The 22,805-nt window shown below is 38.5% G+C and overlaps 1 protein-coding gene across 2 annotated transcripts in view; it reads left to right on the forward strand.

Moving 5' to 3' along the window:
• The first annotated feature begins 13,486 nt into the window (after window positions 1-13,486).
• The window catches only part of LOC126334509 (fatty-acid amide hydrolase 2), an 86,520-nt gene continuing 77,201 nt past the window's right edge, over window positions 13,487-22,805 (forward strand). The window contains exon 1 of one of the 2 annotated variants that reach the window (XM_049996852.1): window positions 13,487-13,595. Coding sequence is in view for 1 of the 2 variants with exons in the window: in XM_049996851.1 (XP_049852808.1) it covers window positions 14,363-14,386 (24 nt within the window). In the remaining variant the exon portion in view is untranslated. Of the gene's footprint in view, window positions 13,596-13,627; window positions 14,387-22,805 lie in introns of those variants that run through there. The other variant, XM_049996851.1, reaches the window with a different exon arrangement.

Raw genomic sequence — 22,805 nt, forward strand, 5'->3', positions numbered from 1 at the left:
TTAAAGAAGGAAGACAAAAGTGCAAAAAATGCAAAAAAGAGTGTAAGTGCGAAAAATGTCATTACTTGCTACAGACTATGTATTTCATACATCATACAAGGAGCTCAAAGAAGAGAAGTCTGCAATTTCTAAGTATAAAAAGTCGAGGCACCAGCTTTTTCATTTGTTACATCAAATGGCACCCAGAATTACTAAAGTGAATATAATACCATGAGCTGACATTACATCCCATGAAAAATTCGTTTAGGTTTAGTTGCCCATCCAGTGGAAATTTTTGTGCAGTACCCATATCTCCATCAATACTTTTCCCAAGTTTTATATATTTCATTTACATCTTATATTTCGCTTTTAATAGTTAAGTGCCTTATTGGTACTAGTGTTAGCTAGTTCAACCACACAAACATTTATCATTGTTGTTTGCAAAACTATTACAGACACAATCCAGGGTGCTACTTGACAATAAATAAGCCCACTACAAACTACAAAGACATATTTACTCAAACAACTGTAATACATCACTCGATGTATACTTCACAAAAAAAGCATTTTGCCAACATTGCAGTGTCTCAAGGTTTCAGTCCACATCTTTATCAAACGTCACAAATGACTGACAACATACAAATAAATTACAGCTCCCAATCGATCTGATTATACACACAGTGTTTTTTTCGTTTCATGATGCAGATATATTGCAACCAGAAACATATTAAATATGGTACCAATATGTATAAAAATCCACTTTATAAGTATAGTTGATGGCAAGTAATTTAGTACACTCATATCATACAAATCAGAATGCTGACTGACTGCTTTAATTAATCTTTCGTCATTTCTTATAAAATTATAAATTTTAACAAAAAAGTAACAGAATGAGACAATTTAAAACAAATAACAAAAATAATGAACAACTGACAACTAATATCAACCATGATGAAACGAAATGTGGAGATGTTTACATGACCATGTCTGCGGAGGAAATGAACTAATCTAATCTAATCTAATATAAGCTGTTGGGGATCACAGATTAACAATGCATGGATGATGTAAGTTATCAGTACGTTCTTCCTCCGAAACTTTGACAGTGTTATGCTGTTACTTAGTGTGACAGGTTGGTCAGTGTGGATGTGGCCATTTTAAATGCATTTTAGAATGTTTTGAAGGGACAGGACATGATGGGACAGGACGTGACAGCCAGTGTGAGCTGCCTTAATGTTTAGTACCATAGTGTGTATAAGTATGTTTCATAACAGATCAATCACACTTTATAGAAGATCTTGTACACAACTCATGACGACATTGATTATACACGAATGCTTAAAGATGGATGAATAAATAAACTACTGAAGCTGCAACTACACTCTTTTCACTCTGGCCAAATGGCTCAACACTATTCATCCCACACTCTGCATCTCACATGACCGCTCCCTCCACAACAGCTTTTCCCCACTCTCCCAGTGTAATATCCATCCCTTCTGCAGTTGTACGATAGAAGTGTGGAAGTGAGTCTATGAATTTGTGTTTAAATTGTGCATAATATCGAAACTGAGTGGTACTAGGCGACAGTCTAAGGACATTTTGTGTAAAATATATAATTCTTTCAAAATGCTGGAAAACTTCCAAAAACAGGTTTGCGATTTTTTCAGAGATACACAAAAACAACAGCAGAACAATGTCAGTGCAATGGTTCTGGTAGGCAGCGAATAAATGTGTAATCGAAAATGAAGATGCCCTAGGGGAAAGCTTTTCCTCTCCAAGAAAATATATTACATGCCAAAAACCTGTCATAAGGTTAGATTATTTCCAGGAAGACGTAATCTATCACCCACTTCAGGAATGTTATGATAATGATGAACACCCTACTCCTAAAAAGCTTAAAGTGGTTTTGAAAGCTAAAATAGACTATGCAATAGATATTAATTCCTTGCATAAAATTTTAAGAAAACTTGGCTTTAGATGTTTTAAGAAGAATGCATGAGATAAGAAAAGAAGATCATCCTCATCCTGTTATTTACACTGACGAAACTTGGGTCAATCAAAACTCCTCTAAAAGTTTTGTCTAGTAGGATTCTAAAAGAAATTGTGATCTAAAGCTGCTATTATGTAAAGAATCAAATCTGGCAATCTGCCATGGCAGATCAGCCAAATACGGTGTCATAGAAGGGGCAGTATTGGTGTTTCAGTCTAAAAGTTAATTATCGTCAAGAGATGAATAAATAAACTACTAAAGCGACAACTATACTCTTTTCACGCTGGTTTACTGATCTCTGTTGAAGCATGGAAGAAGACTGTATGATATTCACAGACAATGAAAGCTATCATTCCATGCTTGACGAAAAAAATTCTCAACACAAAATGCAAGGAAGAACAAATTTTACAATGGCTGCAAAAGACAACATAACAGCAATTATAGGCGATAGGAGCTTGACGATTTTTCTGCAGAAATGGTACATGAAGCAATATGGCTTACTCCATATCACTGTCAGTGTAATCCCAGTGAACTGATATGGAGTCAAATAAAGCGAATGGTAGCACACAAGATTTCTACACCTAAAATTAGAGACATGAGAAATTTACTAGAGAGTGCCATTGAACAAGTGGCAATACAAGTTTGGCAGAAATGCATTGCCCATACGGAGCGACTGCAGGGAGAAGACTTATTAAAGGAAGTACTTCAACATGTATGCATTCAGAACACTGTTATAAATCTGTATAAAAACTGTGACAACATTTCCAGTGACAACGATGATGATGAAGGTAGTGAAGATGATGTTTGCCCTCTGTAATTTCTGTTCGGTGGGTTAAATTTAAACTTTTCCTTTTCTTTCTCTTTATTGATGTAATTATTTTAGTGTAATAATCTCTAGAGGCTTATATAAACATCCTGCAACATGTGAAACGAAGTTCCTTAAAGTGCAATAAATGAATTCAAAAAACTTATAATACTTATTTTCGTTGGCGTCTTGTTTAAGTGGCAATAGCAGTTGACTCTGTAGTGTGCTTGCAAGGAATTAGGGGGGAGTGTCTAGAGTGAGGATAAAGCAATGTGACCTTGAGCTGCCTGGCAAGAGTAAAAAAAGTACAGTCCCCACTATTAAGCTCACTGACTTCAGCTGACCATGGGAATTTCTTCCAGAGACATCAAATGTTTAATAATTTCGCACCCAACACGAACAACCGAGTCAGAAAGTTTGGGAACTGGGAGAATGCCTGTGTCAAAAACATTTGCATTCATATGGTTCCAAGGAGCAAGGTTTACCGTCTTTTTCATTGTATTGGCTTCTAGAATACAAACTTTTAGCCATCACAATTTCAGTGTATACACACACACAAACCAAAGTAACTTTTTTTCTTAAATGTATTGATACACACACACACATAGCAAAATAACATTTGTTGTTCTTAATTCATATATGTCTTCAGATCAAGATTGTTGTACAGATATTACAAAGACACTAATTCATTTCTTTAGTTAAGTTAAAGGGTCACAATTCTGTTTGTGTGTCTTTTTTTAGCTATAAATAAGGATAGGTCCTCCTCCTTGTGTCTCCGAGAAATGTGGTCATGCAAAGCGGCTGACAGTAACCAAGTCTTAAGGTAACCTTTAAAAAGTTGACTCTGCCTTTCTTATAGAGTCTACAGTGAAATGTGGTTTATGTCACCAATTGTTTCTTCTTCACACTGACAGTAGGGTGTCTCCGACATACTGATTCTATGTAAATCGGCAGGGAAAGACCCTTGATTGCAATTCATTTTTATAATGGATGTCATAATTTTCCTTGAATGCTTGGACTTGGCAAAACATGGCTGTCTTGATATGAATGTCTGTATTTGTGCACAGCTTTCACCTCTTCGTTGTTGACTTTCATTCCATTCTTCCTGCTATGAGAGGAGTGCTTGATCTTTTACTGTTAGGAGGTATTCTGCAAATGGGGGATTAATGGGTCATATGAATAAAAATAGAATATTCTCCAGAAAAGATTCTCAGACCAAACGAACATTCCTTAAGAAAGTTCTGAATTTTATATAAATACAAAATACGAAACATATTCACTCCCCTCGGTGTGTGTGGTCTGGAGTGTCTGGCACAGAACGCACTCATGATCTTACATTTCATTCAAATCACTCAAACTGCCAAACTATGCAGTGACAAATATGGAACTGGCATCAGTGTGTTCTGCATCTACATCTACATGGTTACTCTGCAATTCACACTTACGTGCTTGGCAGAGTGTTCAGCGAATCATTTTCATACTACTTCTCTACCATTCCACTATCGAATGGCATGTGGGGAAAAGGATCACCTAAATCTTTCTGATCGAGCTCTGATTTCTCTTATTTTATTATGATGATCATTTCTCCCTACGTAGGTGGGTGTCAACAAAATATTTTCACATTCAGAAGAGAAAATTGGTGATTGAAATTTCGTAAATAGATCTCGCCGCAAAGCAAACCGCCTTTGTTTCAGTGACTGCCACCCCAACTCGTGTATCACATCAGTGACACTCTCACCCCAATTGTGCGATAAAACGAAATGAGCTGCTGTTCTTTGCACTTTTTCGATGTCCTCCGTCAATCCTACCTGGTAACGATCCCATACCGTGCAGCAATATTCCAGCTGAGGACGGACATGTGTTATGTAGGCTGTCTCTTTAGTGGGTTTGTCGCATCTTCTAAGTGTTCTGCCAACAAAGCGCAGTTTTTGTTTCGCCTTCCCCACAGTATTATCTATGTGGTCTTTCCAATTTAAGTTGCTCGTAATTGTAATTCCTATGTATTTAGTCGAATTGACAGCCCTTAGATTTGTGCGATTTATCGTATACCCAAAATTTATCGGATTTCTTTTAGTGCCCATGTGAATGACCTTGCACTTTTCTTTGTTTAGTGCTAATTGCCACTTTTCGCACCATACAGAAATTCTCTCTAGAACATTTTGTAATTGGAATTGACCGTCTGATGATTTTACAATACGGTAAATTACAGCATCATCTGCAAATAATCTAAGGGGGCTGCTCAGATAATCACCTAGATCATTTATGTAAATCAGGAACAGCAGAGGGCCTATGACACTACCTTGCAGAACGCCACATATCACTTACGTTTTACTCGATGATTTACCATCTATCACTATGAACTGTGACCTCTCTGAGAGGATATCACGAATACAGTTAGAAAATTGAGATGATACTCCATATGCATGCAATTTGATTAATAGTCACTTGTGAGGAACAGTATCAAAAGCCTTATGGAAATCTAGGAATATGGAATCTGAGATCCCTTGTCGACAGCACTCATTACTTCATGGGAATAAAAAGCTAGTTGTGTTGCACAAGAACAATATTTTCTGAAACTGTGTTGGTTATGTATCAATAAGTCATTTTCTTGTAGGTGTTTCATAATGTTCCAGTACAGTATATGCTCCAAAATCCTACAGCAAATTGAGGTCAGTGATATGAGTTTGTAATTCAATGGGTTACTCTTATTTCCTTTCTTGAATATTGGTGTGACCTGTGCTACTTTCCAGTCTTTAGAAACAGACTTTGCGCCAAGTGAGCATTTGTATATAATTGCTAAGAAAGGCACTAATATGTCTGTATACTCTGAAGGGAACCTGATTGGTACATCATTGGACCAGCAGACATGCCTTTCTTAAGTGATTTGAGTTGTTTTGCAGCATCTAAGATATCTGCTTTTATGTAACTCATGCTAACAGCTGTTCTGGTTTCGAATTCTGGAATATTTACTTTGTCTTCTTTCGTGAAGGAATTACGGAAATCTCGCATTGACGTCCACACTAAATTTCGAGCTTCCATGAAACTTAGCCAGTATTGGGGATTTTGCATTTTTCTGTCTTTGGCATGCTTTTTTCGTTCCTTCTGTAACAATGTTCTGGCGTGTTTTGTGTACCGTGGAGGATCAGTCTCGTCTCTTAGGCCGGTATTACACTATCAAATTTCTTTGTCAATGATTTGATCAAAGAGGTGATCAAATATTCGTCAAATATATTTGACAAAGATCTTTGATGTAGCGCTAAAAAGGGGTATGACCAACGACCTGTATAAACAACATAGACTGGCTATGGCACCGCCATCTTTGAAGTAACTTGAAAACTGAGCCGCCATGTCTTGTAACATCAAAGTGCAGCCTACATGTCGTCTGCTAATACTGAAAGTTTTTATTGTTTACTACGCATGGCGTAAAAGAAAAGCCAATCTGCACTGACAATCTGATTTCTTTACTGTAAAACTTATAGTGATGAAGGCTAAAAGAAATGAAACACACTTCTGACATCGATTAATTGAAAAGTTTATTACGAAATGTTGCAGTTAATTTCGCTGCAATGCCATATAGATTAGGTCAAAAACAATTTTAAATAGTTCAATAGGTCCAAAAACGATCAGTTGGCAGCGCAGGACCTTTCATTGTCCCTTAAACAATATAAGTTTGTATATATTTGCCGAATATATTTCCATCTTTCTTCCATTGGCCTGGTTTTTAATGGTGTAACCTACAATTAAAATACTATTTTAACAGCATCCTGACTATAAAGGAGTAATGTGACTCTTCTCCAAATTCAGCTGGCAAAATCGAGTAAATAAATTGGGCCTGTCACCCAACATTCTGGACAATTGCACACACATCTACAGAAAGACGTTCTTCTTCCACATTGAGGTTTGACAGTCTCTGAAAACCCTTTCTGCCACTGTTAACAATTTGAATACACCCTTTGGAGCAACATAAAAACTATTTTTGATGCATTTTATTGCAATGAAACCTGTTTTCCATCAGTTTCCTCCAATTTATGGAGGTATTGCTGCAGTAAATTAAGTTTCTCATTTGCTGTTAAACCATTAAGAAAACAATAGGCAACAGGAATATTCCAACTCTTATTAATCCCAGTGACCATAAACACTAGTGCCTCATTTGCTATTTGGCTATCATCACTTTCCTCACATCCTTGCCCTAAGTCAGCAAAACCCCAGACCTTATTACCATCCCATATTAAGTCTTTTTTAAGAGCCACCCAATAGAACATAAGTGCAGCTAAAATAGGTCCTGAACTACGTTGAACATCATGTGCTAATTTTTTAAGCTTTCTTCTGTAAATACAGGACTGCCATTTACTGTAGTTGCCCACCTGCGGAGTGTTCGAGGATGGTGTAATTTAATAAACTTCCTCAAATAATTATATGCTTTGGAGAAGTAAAAATTGAGTGTAAGGGCAAACTGTCTTATTTCTTTAGGATATTTAGGAATTGAACATTTGTTTTGCATTTAAAGTCTGGCTTCAGAATATCACTATTTTTGTGACATCCTATCACTTCAGAAGCACAGTCGGAGTCTCTTATCTAGGCCTACAACCTCTGTTTTATATTTCACAATTTGTTTCTTCTTTCTTGAAACACTTTGCCTTGCATGTTTCTCTTGCTTCCTCAGCTTCTCCGTCCTTTTCTGTAGTGCCTCATAATTCTGTTTCAATTTTTGGGGCTAGGTAAACAATACCAATGATCTGTACATCATTCTGATTCACTTTTCCACCTACAAAAATAAAGTATTATCATTAAGCTTTATTTTTCTTTAAACATTCATTGATTAATAGTAAAATTCACACATAACCCATATAGCAAATAAATAATAGAAACTATTTTACCTGGCTCTTTTTAAAAGGAAGCTGATTCTTCACTGACATGCCATTTCCTTGGTTGTCTCTATACTATAGTTGTTTTCTGCAGATGGTCAGGAAACGTAAATATTGTCGGTACTGCATGTGCCAGAAGCCGCCTTTTCTCGTTTGTACTATACAGGTACCTATCTTCAAAGTGAAACGAGCATGTGCCTCATAATGGAGTTGGTTGCCACTTATCTCGCCTCATATTGGCCACCTACCGACTTAATAGCTCTTTCTTTTTCAGAGGAAATCTAAAAATAAAGAGACGTGTATACAGTAACTTATTTACATTTCGTATACAGCTTTAACACGAAAATGATGCACAATACGCCCAAGTACAACACGCATTTAGATACTCACCTGAAATATGACATTCCATTTGCTTTATCGCTTCTATTAGCGCAATTGTACGCTGCACATACACTGGGCATGATTCGCGATCGGTCAATAAGTCTTTTAAAACAAATTACAACTGGAAAACAGTGATTTTCTAACGCCAATACTATACACCAAATGTAAATATACTGACATGTAGACGTTTCAAAAAATGGCGGCAGGTGTTGCTTTTTGCTGCCGCTGGGAGCGCTGTTACCTCACAGATAGCCACTCTATGTAGTTTATGTACCTCCTTGGGTATTACATTGTCATCATATTTTTCGTCAAAGTTCAAGATGGCTGACAACAACAAATTGTTATTAACCGCAGCTGTTGCATGGACCACAATTGCACTGTGTGCACATGCAGTAGAGAAGCGGGGAAAAAAATGAAATGTACCAGGGTGAAGCCGTGGGTTTTACGACGACATGATAAAAGCACTCAACAAAACTTGTTAGGTGAGCTTATAGTGGAGAACGTCAAGTCGTACATCGATTACTTAAGAATGGATGAGTATACATTTCAGTATGTACTCAGTGAAGTGTATCCTCATATCACGAAGCACAATACTCACTCAAGAACTGCCATATCTACAGAAGACAGGCGTACTGTAATACTCCGATTCCTTGATACAGGAGAGGGTTTGGTTAGGTTAGGTTAGGTCAGGTCAGGTCTGCTCTCCAATCTTCTTAATCTGTTTTTGTATTCAGGGTGCCTCACGTTGTAAAGGGCCTCATCAGCTTCATAGATCTCTATTAATTTTCTAGTTGTTGGTACACACCAATTTTATTTACCGGCAATGTTTATATAAACACTACAGTTCACAGAACGCTGCAGCGATGCTAGCGCTCCACGTGGTAATATGTCACATTGTAGTTAACAGAAGACAAGTGACTTCTTTGATCAAATCTACGACATTTGACAAAGTTCCCTATTACACCATCAAATTTCTTTGACAAAGATATTGAACAAAGAAATTTGATAGTGTAATACTGGCCTTGTTAAATTACACGGTATGAATCTATCTACTGCTGTCGATACTGTATCTTTTAATTTGAGCCATATCTGGTCTACACTTAGATAATTAGCTCGTGAGGAATGAAGATTCTCTCTTAGGAAGGCATCAAGCGAATATTTATCTGCTGTTTTAAATAGATATATTTTGCATTTATTTTTAGTGGTTTTGAGCCTTGCTACAGTGACCTTGTGTTTACTAAACCCTATATCCATCATGACACTCTCTATTAGATCAGGATTATTTGTGGCTAAGAGCTCAAGTGTGTTTTCGGAGCCATTTACAATTCGCATAGGCTCATCAATTAATTGTTCAAAGTATTCCTCAGAGAAAGCTTTAGTACAATTTCGGAAGATGTTTTCGGTCTTCCACTGACTTTGAACATGTATTTTCGCCAACAAACCGAGGGTAGATTGAAGTCTCCACCAATTATAACTGTATGAGTGGGGTACTTATTTGTAATGAGATTTAAGTTTTCTTTGAATCGTTCAGCTACTATATCATTTGAGTCGGAAGGTCGGTAGAAGGAGCCAATTATTATTTTGGTATGGCTATTGAGTGTAACCTCTATTCATAGTAATTCACAGCAACTATCTATTTCAACTTCACTACAAGATAAACTACTACCAACAGACACAAACACACCAGCACCTACTTTATTTAATCTATCCTTTCTGAACACAAATTGCGCCTTTAAAAAATTTATTCAGAATTTATCTACAGCTTTAGCCAGCTTTCTGTTCCTATAACGATTTCAGCTTCAGTGCTTTCTATCAGCGATTGAAGCTCTGGTACTTTTCCAACACAGCTTGAAGAGATGCACTACGTTTCGATTTTATTTTCATGTGTGGCAAAAAATTATTAAGACGATTACGAACAGTTCATGAAAATGCGTTTTCTTGCTAATTTACCGAATTTTCGACTTGTTTCTTATTGAAGTTAGGTGAACAAATTATGCAAATGAAATCTTAAGATTTCTCATCTACTACAAACAGGAACTCTGTCAGCATTTTCTAACACGAGATTATTTCGGTTAAATATGACACACAATCGTCTGCTCGCATGTCAAGCACACAAGCAGTCCTCTTTCGGTGTCATTTACAAGTAACAGATAGCTATGTTTGTAATAAATTAGTTATCAATTTTTCTGGTCCTCCTGCTTATTTCTAATAAAACAAAATATAAGTTTTATACTAAGAGAAATCATGATGACGAATCTCTGAAAATGTCAGTTTCAATGCAGTCTGGTGTATACCAAAATCTTCTCGTACACCAGTCTGAAAACTTGCGTCTGGTAAATAGTAACAAAAATATTTCAATTTACACTTCATTTGTAAGATCACCCTCTCTTCTTTTATGATTTTTTGGAGGAAAGTTTGTCACACGAATAATTAATGCTTTTAATGTTAAGCCCTTATAAACTTGTACAGTTTCTCTCTTCAGTATTTTTTTGGGCTACGTTTATTTATTTTTGCCGTCAGAGCAACATTGATTCTGCCATTCCCACCAAAAATTCGATAAAACTCAACATTAACAGAACTTACTCAGCTTGGAGTAAGCTACAGGGCTCACTTCAAAAAAAGTAGAATGTTCTCTGCTTGTGGGAAGCTCCTCTAGTTTTAGTCATATGGAATCAGAGAATGTTCTTTGTTTTGTGTAACTTCCCAACCTTTTACAGACGTTTAGTATGTTAGGTCATATGAATAAAACGGAAAATATACTTTATACTCTAAATTTCGGAGAATATTCTCAGGTTTGCATGAGTAAAGCATATCGGAGAAAATACTTCATGTGAAAATGTTCTCAGTGTGAGTAAAAGGGTGGGGGAAGTTCCTCAAAACTAAGAACATTCTTCGATTTTGCATGAATGAAACAAGCAGCGAACATTCTACTTTTTTTAAAATGAGCTTCACAGCATACTCTGAGGCGAGTAAGTTGTTTTGAGCTTAAATTTTACCAAAGTTTCGGTAGCAATGGCAGAATTTATGTTTCCTGGAAGGCAAAGAAAGATATTAAACGTGCAAACGAAGTTGACACTCAGCACGTTGTCTGATGGGAGCGACTGTATATAGCCAATGCTCTTGAGGTCGCTCTCAGCAGCCACAGCGCCGAGTGTCAACTATTATTCGCGAAGATTAGGTTGACAGTCATCGTTGTGGTTGATAGGAGCGACTCTGATTGAGAAGTGCATTTACGGTCGCTTCCATCAGCCATGACGCCAAGTGTCACTTAGTTTGCGCGATTAGTATTTATAGCCTGAAGAAATACAGAAGGAGAAACTGTAGAAATTTATATGGGTTTCACAATAAAACAGTATTTTCCTGGTGAGCTTCCTTCTAGAAAATCATGGAAGAAGAGGGAATGGCCTTTCAAACAATGTGAAAATTAAAATATTTTTGTTGCTGTTTTGCAGACCCAAGTTTTCAGACATATTTATATACCAAACAGTAGTCACTGACATTTCCAGATGTTCAGCATCATGTCTTCTCACATCATAAACCTCACATTTTATGTTAGAAATATATAGAGGTATCAGAAAAATTAATAACTGGTTTATTACAAATGTAGTACTCTGCTTCCTGTAACAAACTGCATGGGCAACTGCTTTTGTACTTGACACATGAACAAACCATTATGCATCATATCCCATGTTAGAAAACTTTGACAGAGATCCAGTTTGGAGGAGACAAAAGTCATGTAATATTGAAATTTTGTTCGCATAATGTATTCACCTAACTTTAATAATAAAAAAGTTTTTTACCTAACTTTAATAATAAAAAAGCTTTTTGGACAATGTGGTTGTGGAGATGAAGCACCGATTAGTATGATTAATCAATTATTCAAAAACAGTCTTAATCGCGTTTATTATTTTTGTACCGCCAACCGGTTTCAACCCAACCTAGGGGTCATCTTCTGGGCATTTACACTGTGAAATTATAGAGATCCGTCAGAAAGACTCCATTATACGATAGCTAAAATTACGTAAATTAAAAATATGTTACCCATTGGTCGACTGGTGGTGGTGTCACTCCTGTCGTATAACGGCAGGAAGCTATGCGAGACTAGCCCTTCAAAAAGATGGCTCTGAGCACTATGGGACTTAACATCTGTGGTCATCAGTCCCCTAGAACTTAGAACTACTTAAACCTAACTAACCTAAGGACATCACACACATCCATGCCCGTGGCAGGATTCGAACCTGCGACCGTAGCAGTCGCGCGGTTCCGGACTGAGCGCCTAGAACCGCTAGACCATCGCGGCCGGCGACTAGCCCTTCGTATGGGCTTAAATAGCGTGCTGGGAACTAGTTAATAGAAGGCAACACCCCCAGCGGAGATCAACGGCATTTAATACAGTTTATTAAATGTAATTACTAGTCACCTTGATTTAACATAAATTTAAATGACAGTCCGTCTTTCTGACGGATATCTATAATTTCACAGTGTAAACGCCCAGAAGGTGACCCCTACGTTGGGTTGAAACCGGTTGGCGTAATAATAATAATAAATTAGATTAAGACTGTTTTTGAATAATTGAACAAAAAAGTGTCCCACATGTCGAAAATTCGGTAAGATCGCAATAAAATCCATTTTCATAAAATGCCCATAATCGTCGTAATAATTTGTTGCCGCACATAAAAGTGAAATCGAAACGTGGCACAACTCTTCCAGAACACGCTGATACCCGTTCCATATTTGTACACTAAACAGTGGAATGAAATGTAACATGACGAGTGCGTTTTGTGCCGGACATGGCAGACGACACACACCGAGAACCTTCTCAAGAAGGAGGGAGATAGTGAAAAGGAACTCCATCGTCAGAGAATATACTTCGAACTTTTTATGCAGAGAACTTTCGCAGAGAATGTTCTTTTGCTCTGTGAATATTCTCCGGAGAATTTTGTCTTTCTTATTCATACAAACCAATTCTCATGTACAAAGTGAGTCGAAGAATATACTTCAACAGAGAACAGATCAAATGAATATAAAAGAAAACATCCTCCGGAGAATATCCTCAACAGAATTTATTCAGCCCGAAGTATGCTACAGAGCTCACTTCAATAAAAACGGAGAATGTTCTTTGTCTTCAACAACTTCACCCACCCATTTACTTAACTGGGGACATTCGCTGGTGAAATATATTCTCCGAGTCGCTTTACTCGAGCAAACCTAAGAGTGTTCATCGAAATTTCGAGTATAAAGTATATATTCCATTTTATTCATACGACCCAATGTTCGCCAAAATTTCGCGTATATTTTATTCACGACCCAATGACCACAGGTCTTCCGCTGCTAACTGCACCTCTCACTAGTTGATCGGATTTATCATTTATAGAATGCCAGAATTTGATTTGATCCACACAAATTCTGTACGGGTTAATGACCTAAGCTGCAACGAATCTGCGCAAATCTCCCGTGTACACGCTGAGAACCATATGCGCTGATCGAAAGTGTACAGACTGCAAGTAAATCACTGTACGCCTTCGACCTAGTATGGTCGAAGCTGTACGCTTACCGGCCGTTTAAGATACTACAAGAGGTAGATGTCAATGAAACTGGACTGTAGTTTATCCATTAATTTTATTTGTTTAACCGTCCTTGGACCATTCAGTACAACAGTATCGAGCATGCCAGAAACATTACAGAAATAATGTATAAAACATAAAGATAGGGAGGCTATGGTTGCTACCCTTTTTCTGGATAGATGTGACTTGTATTCGACGGATATTCAATATTTTATTGTTAAGAGAGAATATAACTCCGGTGTGAATCCTGCATATAATTCCTTAGGAATTCAATTGAATTGTGGTGCCCTTTTCATTTATGGGTAGCATCTTTCTTCATAAACATTCTAACGTCAATAAAAGTTTACCAAATCTTCAGGAAAAACTGTAATTCTGTTCTATAAAAATAACCTCGATTAAACACAATTTTAAATTACCAAACTACCGATAATTTAACATTTTCATTGTGAAGCTGATAACTGACTGCGCGTTGAATAAAAACGCGTTTGCCTGGGAAATGCTTGTAGGCAATAATTAAGGACTTCTGCAGTATGAATTTAATTCTACATAGGAATTGTAAATCTATTTTTCCTACATTTAACAGACAACCGCCATCAAAAGGTGACAGTGCGTAAAAATTGCTGAATCATGTAAACATAGTCACGTTGCAGGTGAAGAGTGAAAGTTAAATGGGCATAACGTTTTAGGTCATATGAAGTAAACCAGTATAACTAATCAGACACATACGAATAAAGTGTTCTTGACGACATTTACAGATTAAACGTTTCTGTAGAAAAGAAATATGTGTCAAAGGAAAGAAAAACGAGTAAGTTGATATCAGCCCATAAACTTTATTCCCTTCATTTAGAGATAGATTCTAAGCAGACATGGCTAAAATTTCCAGAAAACTAGTTCTCGTGTATCATCTTCTCCTTTATGTTTTTTTAAGGAATACCACAAATTTAAGTAATTTTTACTCCAGAGAATTGTCTATTTCTTCTGTTAGCTTTTACATTTCATTTGGGGTTTCGTAATTCCTCGCAGATCAATGGGACAAAGTGCACACTTGTGTTATGCGCTTTAGTATATTTTTAACCAGTGTCATCGAGACAGTCAACAAGAAATGTTACTTTTGTGCCTGTAGACACCCCTAAGAAAATTGTTCATTACATAGAGGAGCAACACGAACAGAGTGACTACAGTAGTATGATTATCACATTTTATGCAGCTTCCCTCCGTCTAAACTCTATAATAGCGTATGAGGCCTCCTAATTCAATATATCTAAATTAATGAGTTTGTAATTTATATATGTGGGCGTCCTCCATGTCTGATAAAGTTTTTCTACCGTTTGTACGCCGTCAGTCATGATTTAAAGACAACTGCACGACTTAAATTGTTTTTAAACTGTGGTAGTTGTTCGTGGTATTTTGCCTCGCCATAGTTAATTAAACGGAATGAATATTTTAGCTGGTTTAACAAACAAGTATTGCTTGCCATGTTTTAAACATAAATTTCATATTTTTAGAATATCATTAAATGTATAGCACAGGTTAAAAGAGAAACCGTTTGGTGATACATTTGTGCCAATACAACTATTCATTCATTTCCGTCGATTATAATACATCAGTGCTAATACATAAAAGATATTGCAAGCCACTTCTCTAAACCTGCTTTCTCTGTAATGTACCTGATACTCATTCTGCATCAATATGTTATTGACTAGGTTCAACTGAATCCTTTGCATATAATTTGGGGTAGGCCTAATGAAACTGAAGTCAGGAAAGTGTTCATTCACCAAAAGTGAATAAGAAGAACACTGTGTAAGATAGGTACCAGAATATCTTAGAAAGACCTGTTCAGTGATTTTGGAATTGCTACATTCACTTGCCAATGGTCGACGCTAATTCGGTAATGGTATTTGTTTCTAATAATTAAAATAAATGTCATTTGAATTTTGATTTATGCAACCACAAAACAGTAGGAAAGAAAAATCCCTGTTAGACTTTTCCTTATTATTTGGGTCTCAGGGTGATGTTATGTGTATTAAGGCGCACAGATCTTGAACACTTACATAAAGCAACTGCACATTGCCTGATTGGATCTGGAGTCAATAATTTAAGTTTCCTGTTACCTGCTTTACAAGTTGCAATACTCATACAAAAAGGCTATATTCGTATGATACGTAACTTCTGTTGTATGATGAATATCGATGTGGTCCTATAGATATTAAACTAAAAGTCGGACTTGAAGAGTAGTTATTTAATATTGCTGAGATAATTTCAATTATTTCTTTGAATGTCAACTAATAATTTAAAGTATTTTAATGTTTATTAACTATTAATGCAGTTTCTTATAGCTACTTCATCTTCATTTTCTTAATAGGTACCTTTCACTTTCCTGAAGGTATTTCTTCATGATGGAATCTGCAGGACATGAAACTAGGGAGGATTACAATGATTAATTACCTATTTCTGAAACACTTGAATGCATCCATCCACCTGCAGCTTTTTCTCTTTTTACAGTACAGTACTTCCTTATTGCAGTGTCTCTAAGACGTTGCATTTGATCACTAGAACACTGGATAAGCTGGGCACTGTAAAATAAAAGCATGTTTTTTCATTTCATTATGTATTATGTTCTGTTAACTCCATTGTAAAAGAGTGTCTAAGGGATGTAGAACAAGTCAAGCTGCACATTAACAGGCAGAACTAATCACTGCAGGCTACTATCATAAGGAGACTTGACAACCACTTAAAACTGACACTAATTGACTCATTTTCATCCACACTAGCATATGCCATGACATGAGTCTTGGTTATTGAAAACATTCTGTAGTTCTCTGAAACTGTAAGTAGGGAGAATAACTGCCTATCAGTTATTTTCAGGAGGCAAAACTGCAGTACTGCTAATATTTACAATCAAAAGCATATATATATATATATATATATATATATATATATATATATATATATAAAACAGAAAGAAACTTCCACATGGGAAAAATATATTAAAAATAAAGATTCCAAGACTTACCAAGCGGGAAAGCGCCGGCAGACAGGCACATGAACAAAACACACAAACACACACACAGAATTACAAGCTTTCGCAACTGGCAGTTGCTTCGTCAGGAAGGAAGGAAGGAGAGGGAAAAATGAAAGGGTGTGGGTTTTAAGGGAGAGGGTAAGGAGTCATTCCAATCCCGGGAGCGGAAAGACTTCCCTTAGGGGAAAAAAAGGACAGGTGTACACTCGCACACACACACACACACATATCCATCCGCACATACACAGACACAAGCAGACATATTTAAAGGCAAAGAGTTAAGAGCAGAGATGTCAGTCGAGGCGGAAGTACAGAGGCAAAGAAGTTGTTGAAAGACAGGTGAGGTATGAGCGGCGGCAACTTGAAATTAGCGGAGGTTGAGGCCTGGCGGATATCGAGAAGAGAGGATATACTGAAGGGCGAGTTCCCATCTCCGGAGTTCGGATAGGTTGGTGTTGGTGGGAAGTATCCAGATAACTCGGACGGTGTAACACTGTGCCAAGATGTGCTGGCCGTGCATCAAGGCATGTTTAGCCACAGGGTGATCCTCATTACCAACATACACTGTCTGCCTGTGTCCATTCATGCGAATGGACAGTTTGTTGCTGGTCATTCCCACATAGAAAGCATCACAGTGCAGGCAGGTCAGTTGGTAAATCACGCGGGTGCTTTCACATGTGGCTCTCCCTTTGATTGTGTACACCTTCCGGGTTACAGGACTGGAGTAGGTGGTGGTGGGAGGGTGCATAGGACAGGTTTTACACCGGGGGCGGTTGCAAGGGTAGGAGCCAGAGGGTAGGGGAGGTGGTTTGGGGATTTCATAGGGATGAACCAAGAGGTTACGAAGGTTAGGTGGACGGCGGAAAGACACTCTTGGTGGAGTGGGGAGGATTTCATGAAGGATGGATCTCATTTCGGGGCAGGATTTTAGGAAGTCGTATCCCTGCTGGAGAGCCACATTCAAGGTCTGATCCAGTCCTGGGAAGTATTCTGTTACAAGTGGGGCACTTTTGGGGTTCTTCTGTGAGAGGTTCTGGGTTTGAGGGGATGAGGAAGTGGCTCTGGTTATCTGCTTCTGTACCAGGTTGGGAGGGTAGTTGCGGGATGCGAAAGCTGTTTTCAGGTTGTTGGTGTAATGGTCGAGGGATTCAGGACTGGAGCAGATTCGTTTGCCACGAAGGCCTAGGCTGTAGGGAAGGGACCGTTTGATATGGAATGGGTGGCAGCTGTCATAATGGAGGTACTGTTGCTTGTTGGTGGGTTTGATGTGGACGGATGTGTGCAGCTGGCCATTGGACAGATGGAGGTCAACATCTAGGAAAGTGGCATGGGATTTGGAGTAGGACCAGGTGAATCTGATGGAACCAAAGGAGTTGAGGTTGGAGAGGAAATGCTGGAGTTGTTCTTCACTGTGAGTCCAGATCATGAAGATGTCATCAATAAATCTGTACCAAACTTTGGGTTGGCAGGCTTGGGTAACCAAGAAGGCTTCCTCTAAGCGACCCATAAATAGGTTGGCATACGAGGGGGCCATCCTGGTACCCATGGCTGTTCCCTTTAATTGTTGGTATGTCTGGCCTTCAAAAGTGAAGAAGTTGTGGGTCAGGATGAAGCTGGCTAAGGTGACGAGGAAAGAGGTTTTAGGTAGGGTGGCAGGTGATCGGCGTGAAAGGAAGTGCTCCATTGCAGCGAGGCCCTGGACGTGCGGGATATTTGTGTATAGGGAAGTGGCATCAATGGTTACCAGGATGGTTTCTGGGGGTAACAGACCGGGTACGGATTCCAGGCGTTCGAGAAAGTGGTTGGTGTCTTTGATGAAGGATGGGAGACTGCATGTAATGGGTTGAAGGTGTTGATCTACGTAGGCAGAGATGCGTTCTGTGGGGGCTTGGTAACCAGCTACAATGGGGCGGCCAGGATGTTTGGGTTTGTGAATTTTAGGAAGTAGGTAGAAGGTAGGAGTGCGAGGTGACGGTGGGGTGAGGAGTTTGATGGAGTCAGGTGAAAGGTTTTGTAGGGGGCCTAAGGTTCTGAGGATTCCTTGAAGCTCCGCCTGGACATCAGGAATGGGATTACTTCGGCAAACTTTGTATGTAGAGTTGTCTGAAAGCTGACGCAGTCCCTCAGCCACATACTCCCGACGATCAAGTACCACAGTCGTGGAACCCTTGTCAGCCGGAAGAATGATGATGGATCGGTCAGCTTTCAGATCACGGATAGCCTGGGATTCGGCTGTGGTGATGTTGGGAGTAGGATTAAGGTTTTTCAAGAAAGATTGAGAGGCAAGGCTGGAAGTGAGAAATTCCTGGAGGGTTTGGAGAGGATATATATATATATAAAGAAACTTCCACATGGGAAAAAATATTAAAAACAAAGATTCCAAGACTTACCAAGCGGGAAAGCGCCGGCAGACAGGCACAATGAACAAAATACACACAGAGAATTACTAGCTTTCGCAACCGATGGTTGCTTCTTCAGGAAAGCAGGAAGGAGAGGGAAAGACGAAAGGATGTGGGTTTTAAGGGAGAGGGTAAGGAGTCATTCCAATCCCGGGCGCGGAAATACTTAACTTAAGGGGAAAAAAGGACAGGTATACAATCGCGCGCGCGCGCCCACACACACACACACACACACACACACACACACACACACACACACACACACACACACAAGCAGACATTTGTAAAGGCAGAGAGTTGGGGCAGAGATGTCAGTTGAACTCTTTGCCTTTACAAATATCTGCTTGTGTCTGTGTATGTGTGTGTGTGTGTGTGTGTGTGTGTGTGTGTGTGTGTGTGTGTGTGTGTGTGTGTGTGGGCGCGCGCGCGAGAGTGTATACCTGTCCTTTTTTCCCCTTAAATTAAGTCTTTCCGCTCCCAGGATTGGAATGACTCCTTACCCTCTCCCTCAAAACCCACATCCTTTCATCTTTCCCTCTCCTTCCCTCTTTCCTGAAGAAGCAACCGTTGGTTTGCGAAAGCTTGAATTTTGTGTGTATGTTTGTGTTTGTTTGTGTATCTATCGACCTGCCAATGCGTTTGTTTGGTAAGTCGCATCATCTTTGTTTTTAGATATATTTTTCCCACGTGGAATGTGTCCCTTAGGTTTCAGACTTGTTGGTTCCTCCCTCTGGGAGGAAGGAAGGGAGATTTTTTTTGTCTCCCCTTGTTATGTCAACATGTGGACTCATCTTATCCTGGGATCTGTCTGACATGTCCATACTTCCCACCCTATTCCTCTAACAGTTCAGAAACCTAGGATTAATCTTTTATCTGCTACAGCTTTCACCAGACTTCCTTAGGATAGTGAGAAATTCACACCTCGAAAGAGAAGTCAGGCAAGACGATTCCGAATCACTGACATTGTTCTCAGCAGTCCTACAGAAATTGGTCAGATCCTTAAATAGGCAAAATGAGAAAGGACCGTACTGCAACCAACTTTCTTTTGCAGATGCCACTTCTGCTGTTTGGCTCTAGTGCTGATATTAATCAATTGGTTTGAAAATGGGCCTGAAAAACAGTCATAATACAAGAAAACTCGGCAAATTAACAATCAAGTCATAAGACTAGATGACACATTTTGGTATTTAGGGCATTTGAAAATAATAATAATAACAATGTTCCGTCATCAGCAGCCATTTGACAACTGCTGCTGGATAAAGGCCACTGCTAAATTTTTTGTGGTTTAGGGTCTTCTGCAGTCCATATTCTTACTGCTCCTGCACGTTTTCTTATGTTGTCTAACCCCCCCCCCCCCATTAGATCATTGTCTCAGCCTTCTGTTACTGCTTGCCTGGCTACAACCCCCACCTAGCTCTGATTAATTTTCATTGTTCTACCACATTCCACTACAATTTTTACCCGTATCTGCTTGTTTTCTGTCTCTCCTAGTAATTCCCATCAAGCAGTTCTTGGAAAACGCCATGTTTCTAATGGTGTGTGCATTTAAAATGCGTGTCTCATTACTGCAAATCAGAATGGGTCTGCACTCATTCTAAACTTTGTCTCAGACCCATCAAAAACTGTATTTAGTTTACCAAAAATAATACAGACTATTTTTGCTCTTGTTTGTTGGTTTTGCAGTCCATATATTTATTGTCATCACCTATATGGATACTCTGCAAATTACACTTAGGTGGCTGGCAGAGGGGTCATCGACCACCTTCACTACAATTTTCTATTATTCCAATCTCGAATAGGGCGTGGAAAAAATGAACACTTATCTCTTTCTATGCGATCACTGATTTCCCTTATTTTATTGTGGTGATCATTTCTTCATATATACACTACTGGGCATTAAAATTGCTATGCCACGAAGATGACGTGCTACAGATGCGAACTTTAACTGACAGGAAGAAGATGCTGTGATATGCAAATGATTAGCTTTTCAGAGCATTCACACAAGGTTGGCACCAGTGGTGACAGCTACAACATGCTGACATGAGGAAAGTGTCCAATCGATTTCTCATACACAAACAGCAGTTGACCGGCATGGGCAGCTGTACCTGTAGACGCCATCCAATCTCTGTTTGACTCAATACCCAGGCGTATCAAGTCCGTTATTACGGTCAGAGGTGGTTGTTCTGGGTTCTGATTTCTCAGGATCTATGCACCCAAATTGCGTGAAAATGTAATCACATGCCAGTTCTAGTATAATATCTGTGTCCAATGAATATCCATTTATCATCTGCATTTCTTCTTGGTGTAGCAATTTTAATGGGCAGTAGTTTAGGTTGTCATCAACAAAATATTTTCACATTCGGAGGAGAAAGTTGGCGATTGTAATTTTGTGAGAAGATTCTGCCACAACGAAAAACCCCTTTGTTTTAATAATGTCTATCCCAAATCCTGTGTCATGTCAGTGACACTCTCTCCCCTATTTTGTGATAAGACAAAACATGCTGGGCTTCATTGAACTTTCTCGATGTACTCTGTTAATCCTATGTGGTAAAGATCCCACACCACACAGCAGTATTCTAAAAGAGTAAGGACAAGTGTAGTGTACGCAGTCTCTTTAGTAGATCTGTTACATTTTCTAAGTATCTTTCCAATAAAACACAGTCTTTGGTTTGCCTCCCCCACAACATTTTGTATGTGTTCTAGGTATTTTGGAATTTATGGTTCTATGATTTCTTTGTGATTTTTTGTCAATGTGTTCAATTTATGTTGTTTTATAATCTTATTGTAATGGTTTTTAAAGCCTACTTTCAGCCTTTCTGTGATAATTTCTGCCAGTAGCTGTTAAAGTTTTTCTGCCCTAGAGTTAAATGGTGCACTGTCATGACTAAAATGGAGATAGTTTAAACACATTTCATTAAAACATATTCCTTCCTTTTTCCCATTTTAGGGACCTGAAAATTTTCTGTAGGACTGCTAGTAATAGTCTTGGTAATCGAGAGCCTCCTGTCAGACTTCTTTTCCAATTCTGTTTTTTTCCTAGGTGAAATCCAACAGAAGTTGTCTGTTTGGTATTCAGTATACTAACATAGGTTGAAACAATGCTTTATTTTTCAAGTAACATCCGTTGCAATATTTTCATCATGAGTGGGGTTTTGAACTTCCTTATGTAGGTGATTTTCAGAGAAGGCATTTAGTAATGTTTTGCAGAACATCTTGTCACACCCAACACTCACAAAGCTGTAATTTTTATCAGTTGATTGTTAGATGATTAAAATATCATCCAATAATGACATTATGATTGGTGAAAATATGTATTAGTGAACTAAGGGGCTCTCTAAAGTATTCCATGGATCTGGAGATGGGGCTGGTGGTTGACAGAAGTATCCTGTTAAAAGTTTATTTCCCACCCTTGGTACTGTGGCTAGCCCATACAGTCTTGCATGCATTTCATTTCTGTCACAATGGATTTGAGTTTCTTGTCTACAGTGATAAATACACTACCTCCATTTCCCATTAACCTGTCCCTTCTGTAGCTATGGTATTGTAAACCATGTCTATGTGCCATCTCTGGCCAGAATCCACTCCTTTTGTAGCCCCATGTAGATAATCCAGGGCAAGACTTATACCTTGCACCTGGGCACAATATCCAACTTCAGTCCAATAACAGGTGTTTCCTACCCAAAAAAAGGTACAGTGAAGTTTGATATCAACCATGCTGTATGCTGGCTGTTCTGCAATTACTGTGCAGTGTTATATGAGCTTCATCTGGAAATTAAGTTTTGCTGTTACTCATTTATCTTTTA

Source organism: Schistocerca gregaria, chromosome 2, assembly GCF_023897955.1.
Source record: "Schistocerca gregaria isolate iqSchGreg1 chromosome 2, iqSchGreg1.2, whole genome shotgun sequence".
Lineage (NCBI taxonomy): Eukaryota > Metazoa > Arthropoda > Insecta > Orthoptera > Acrididae > Schistocerca > Schistocerca gregaria.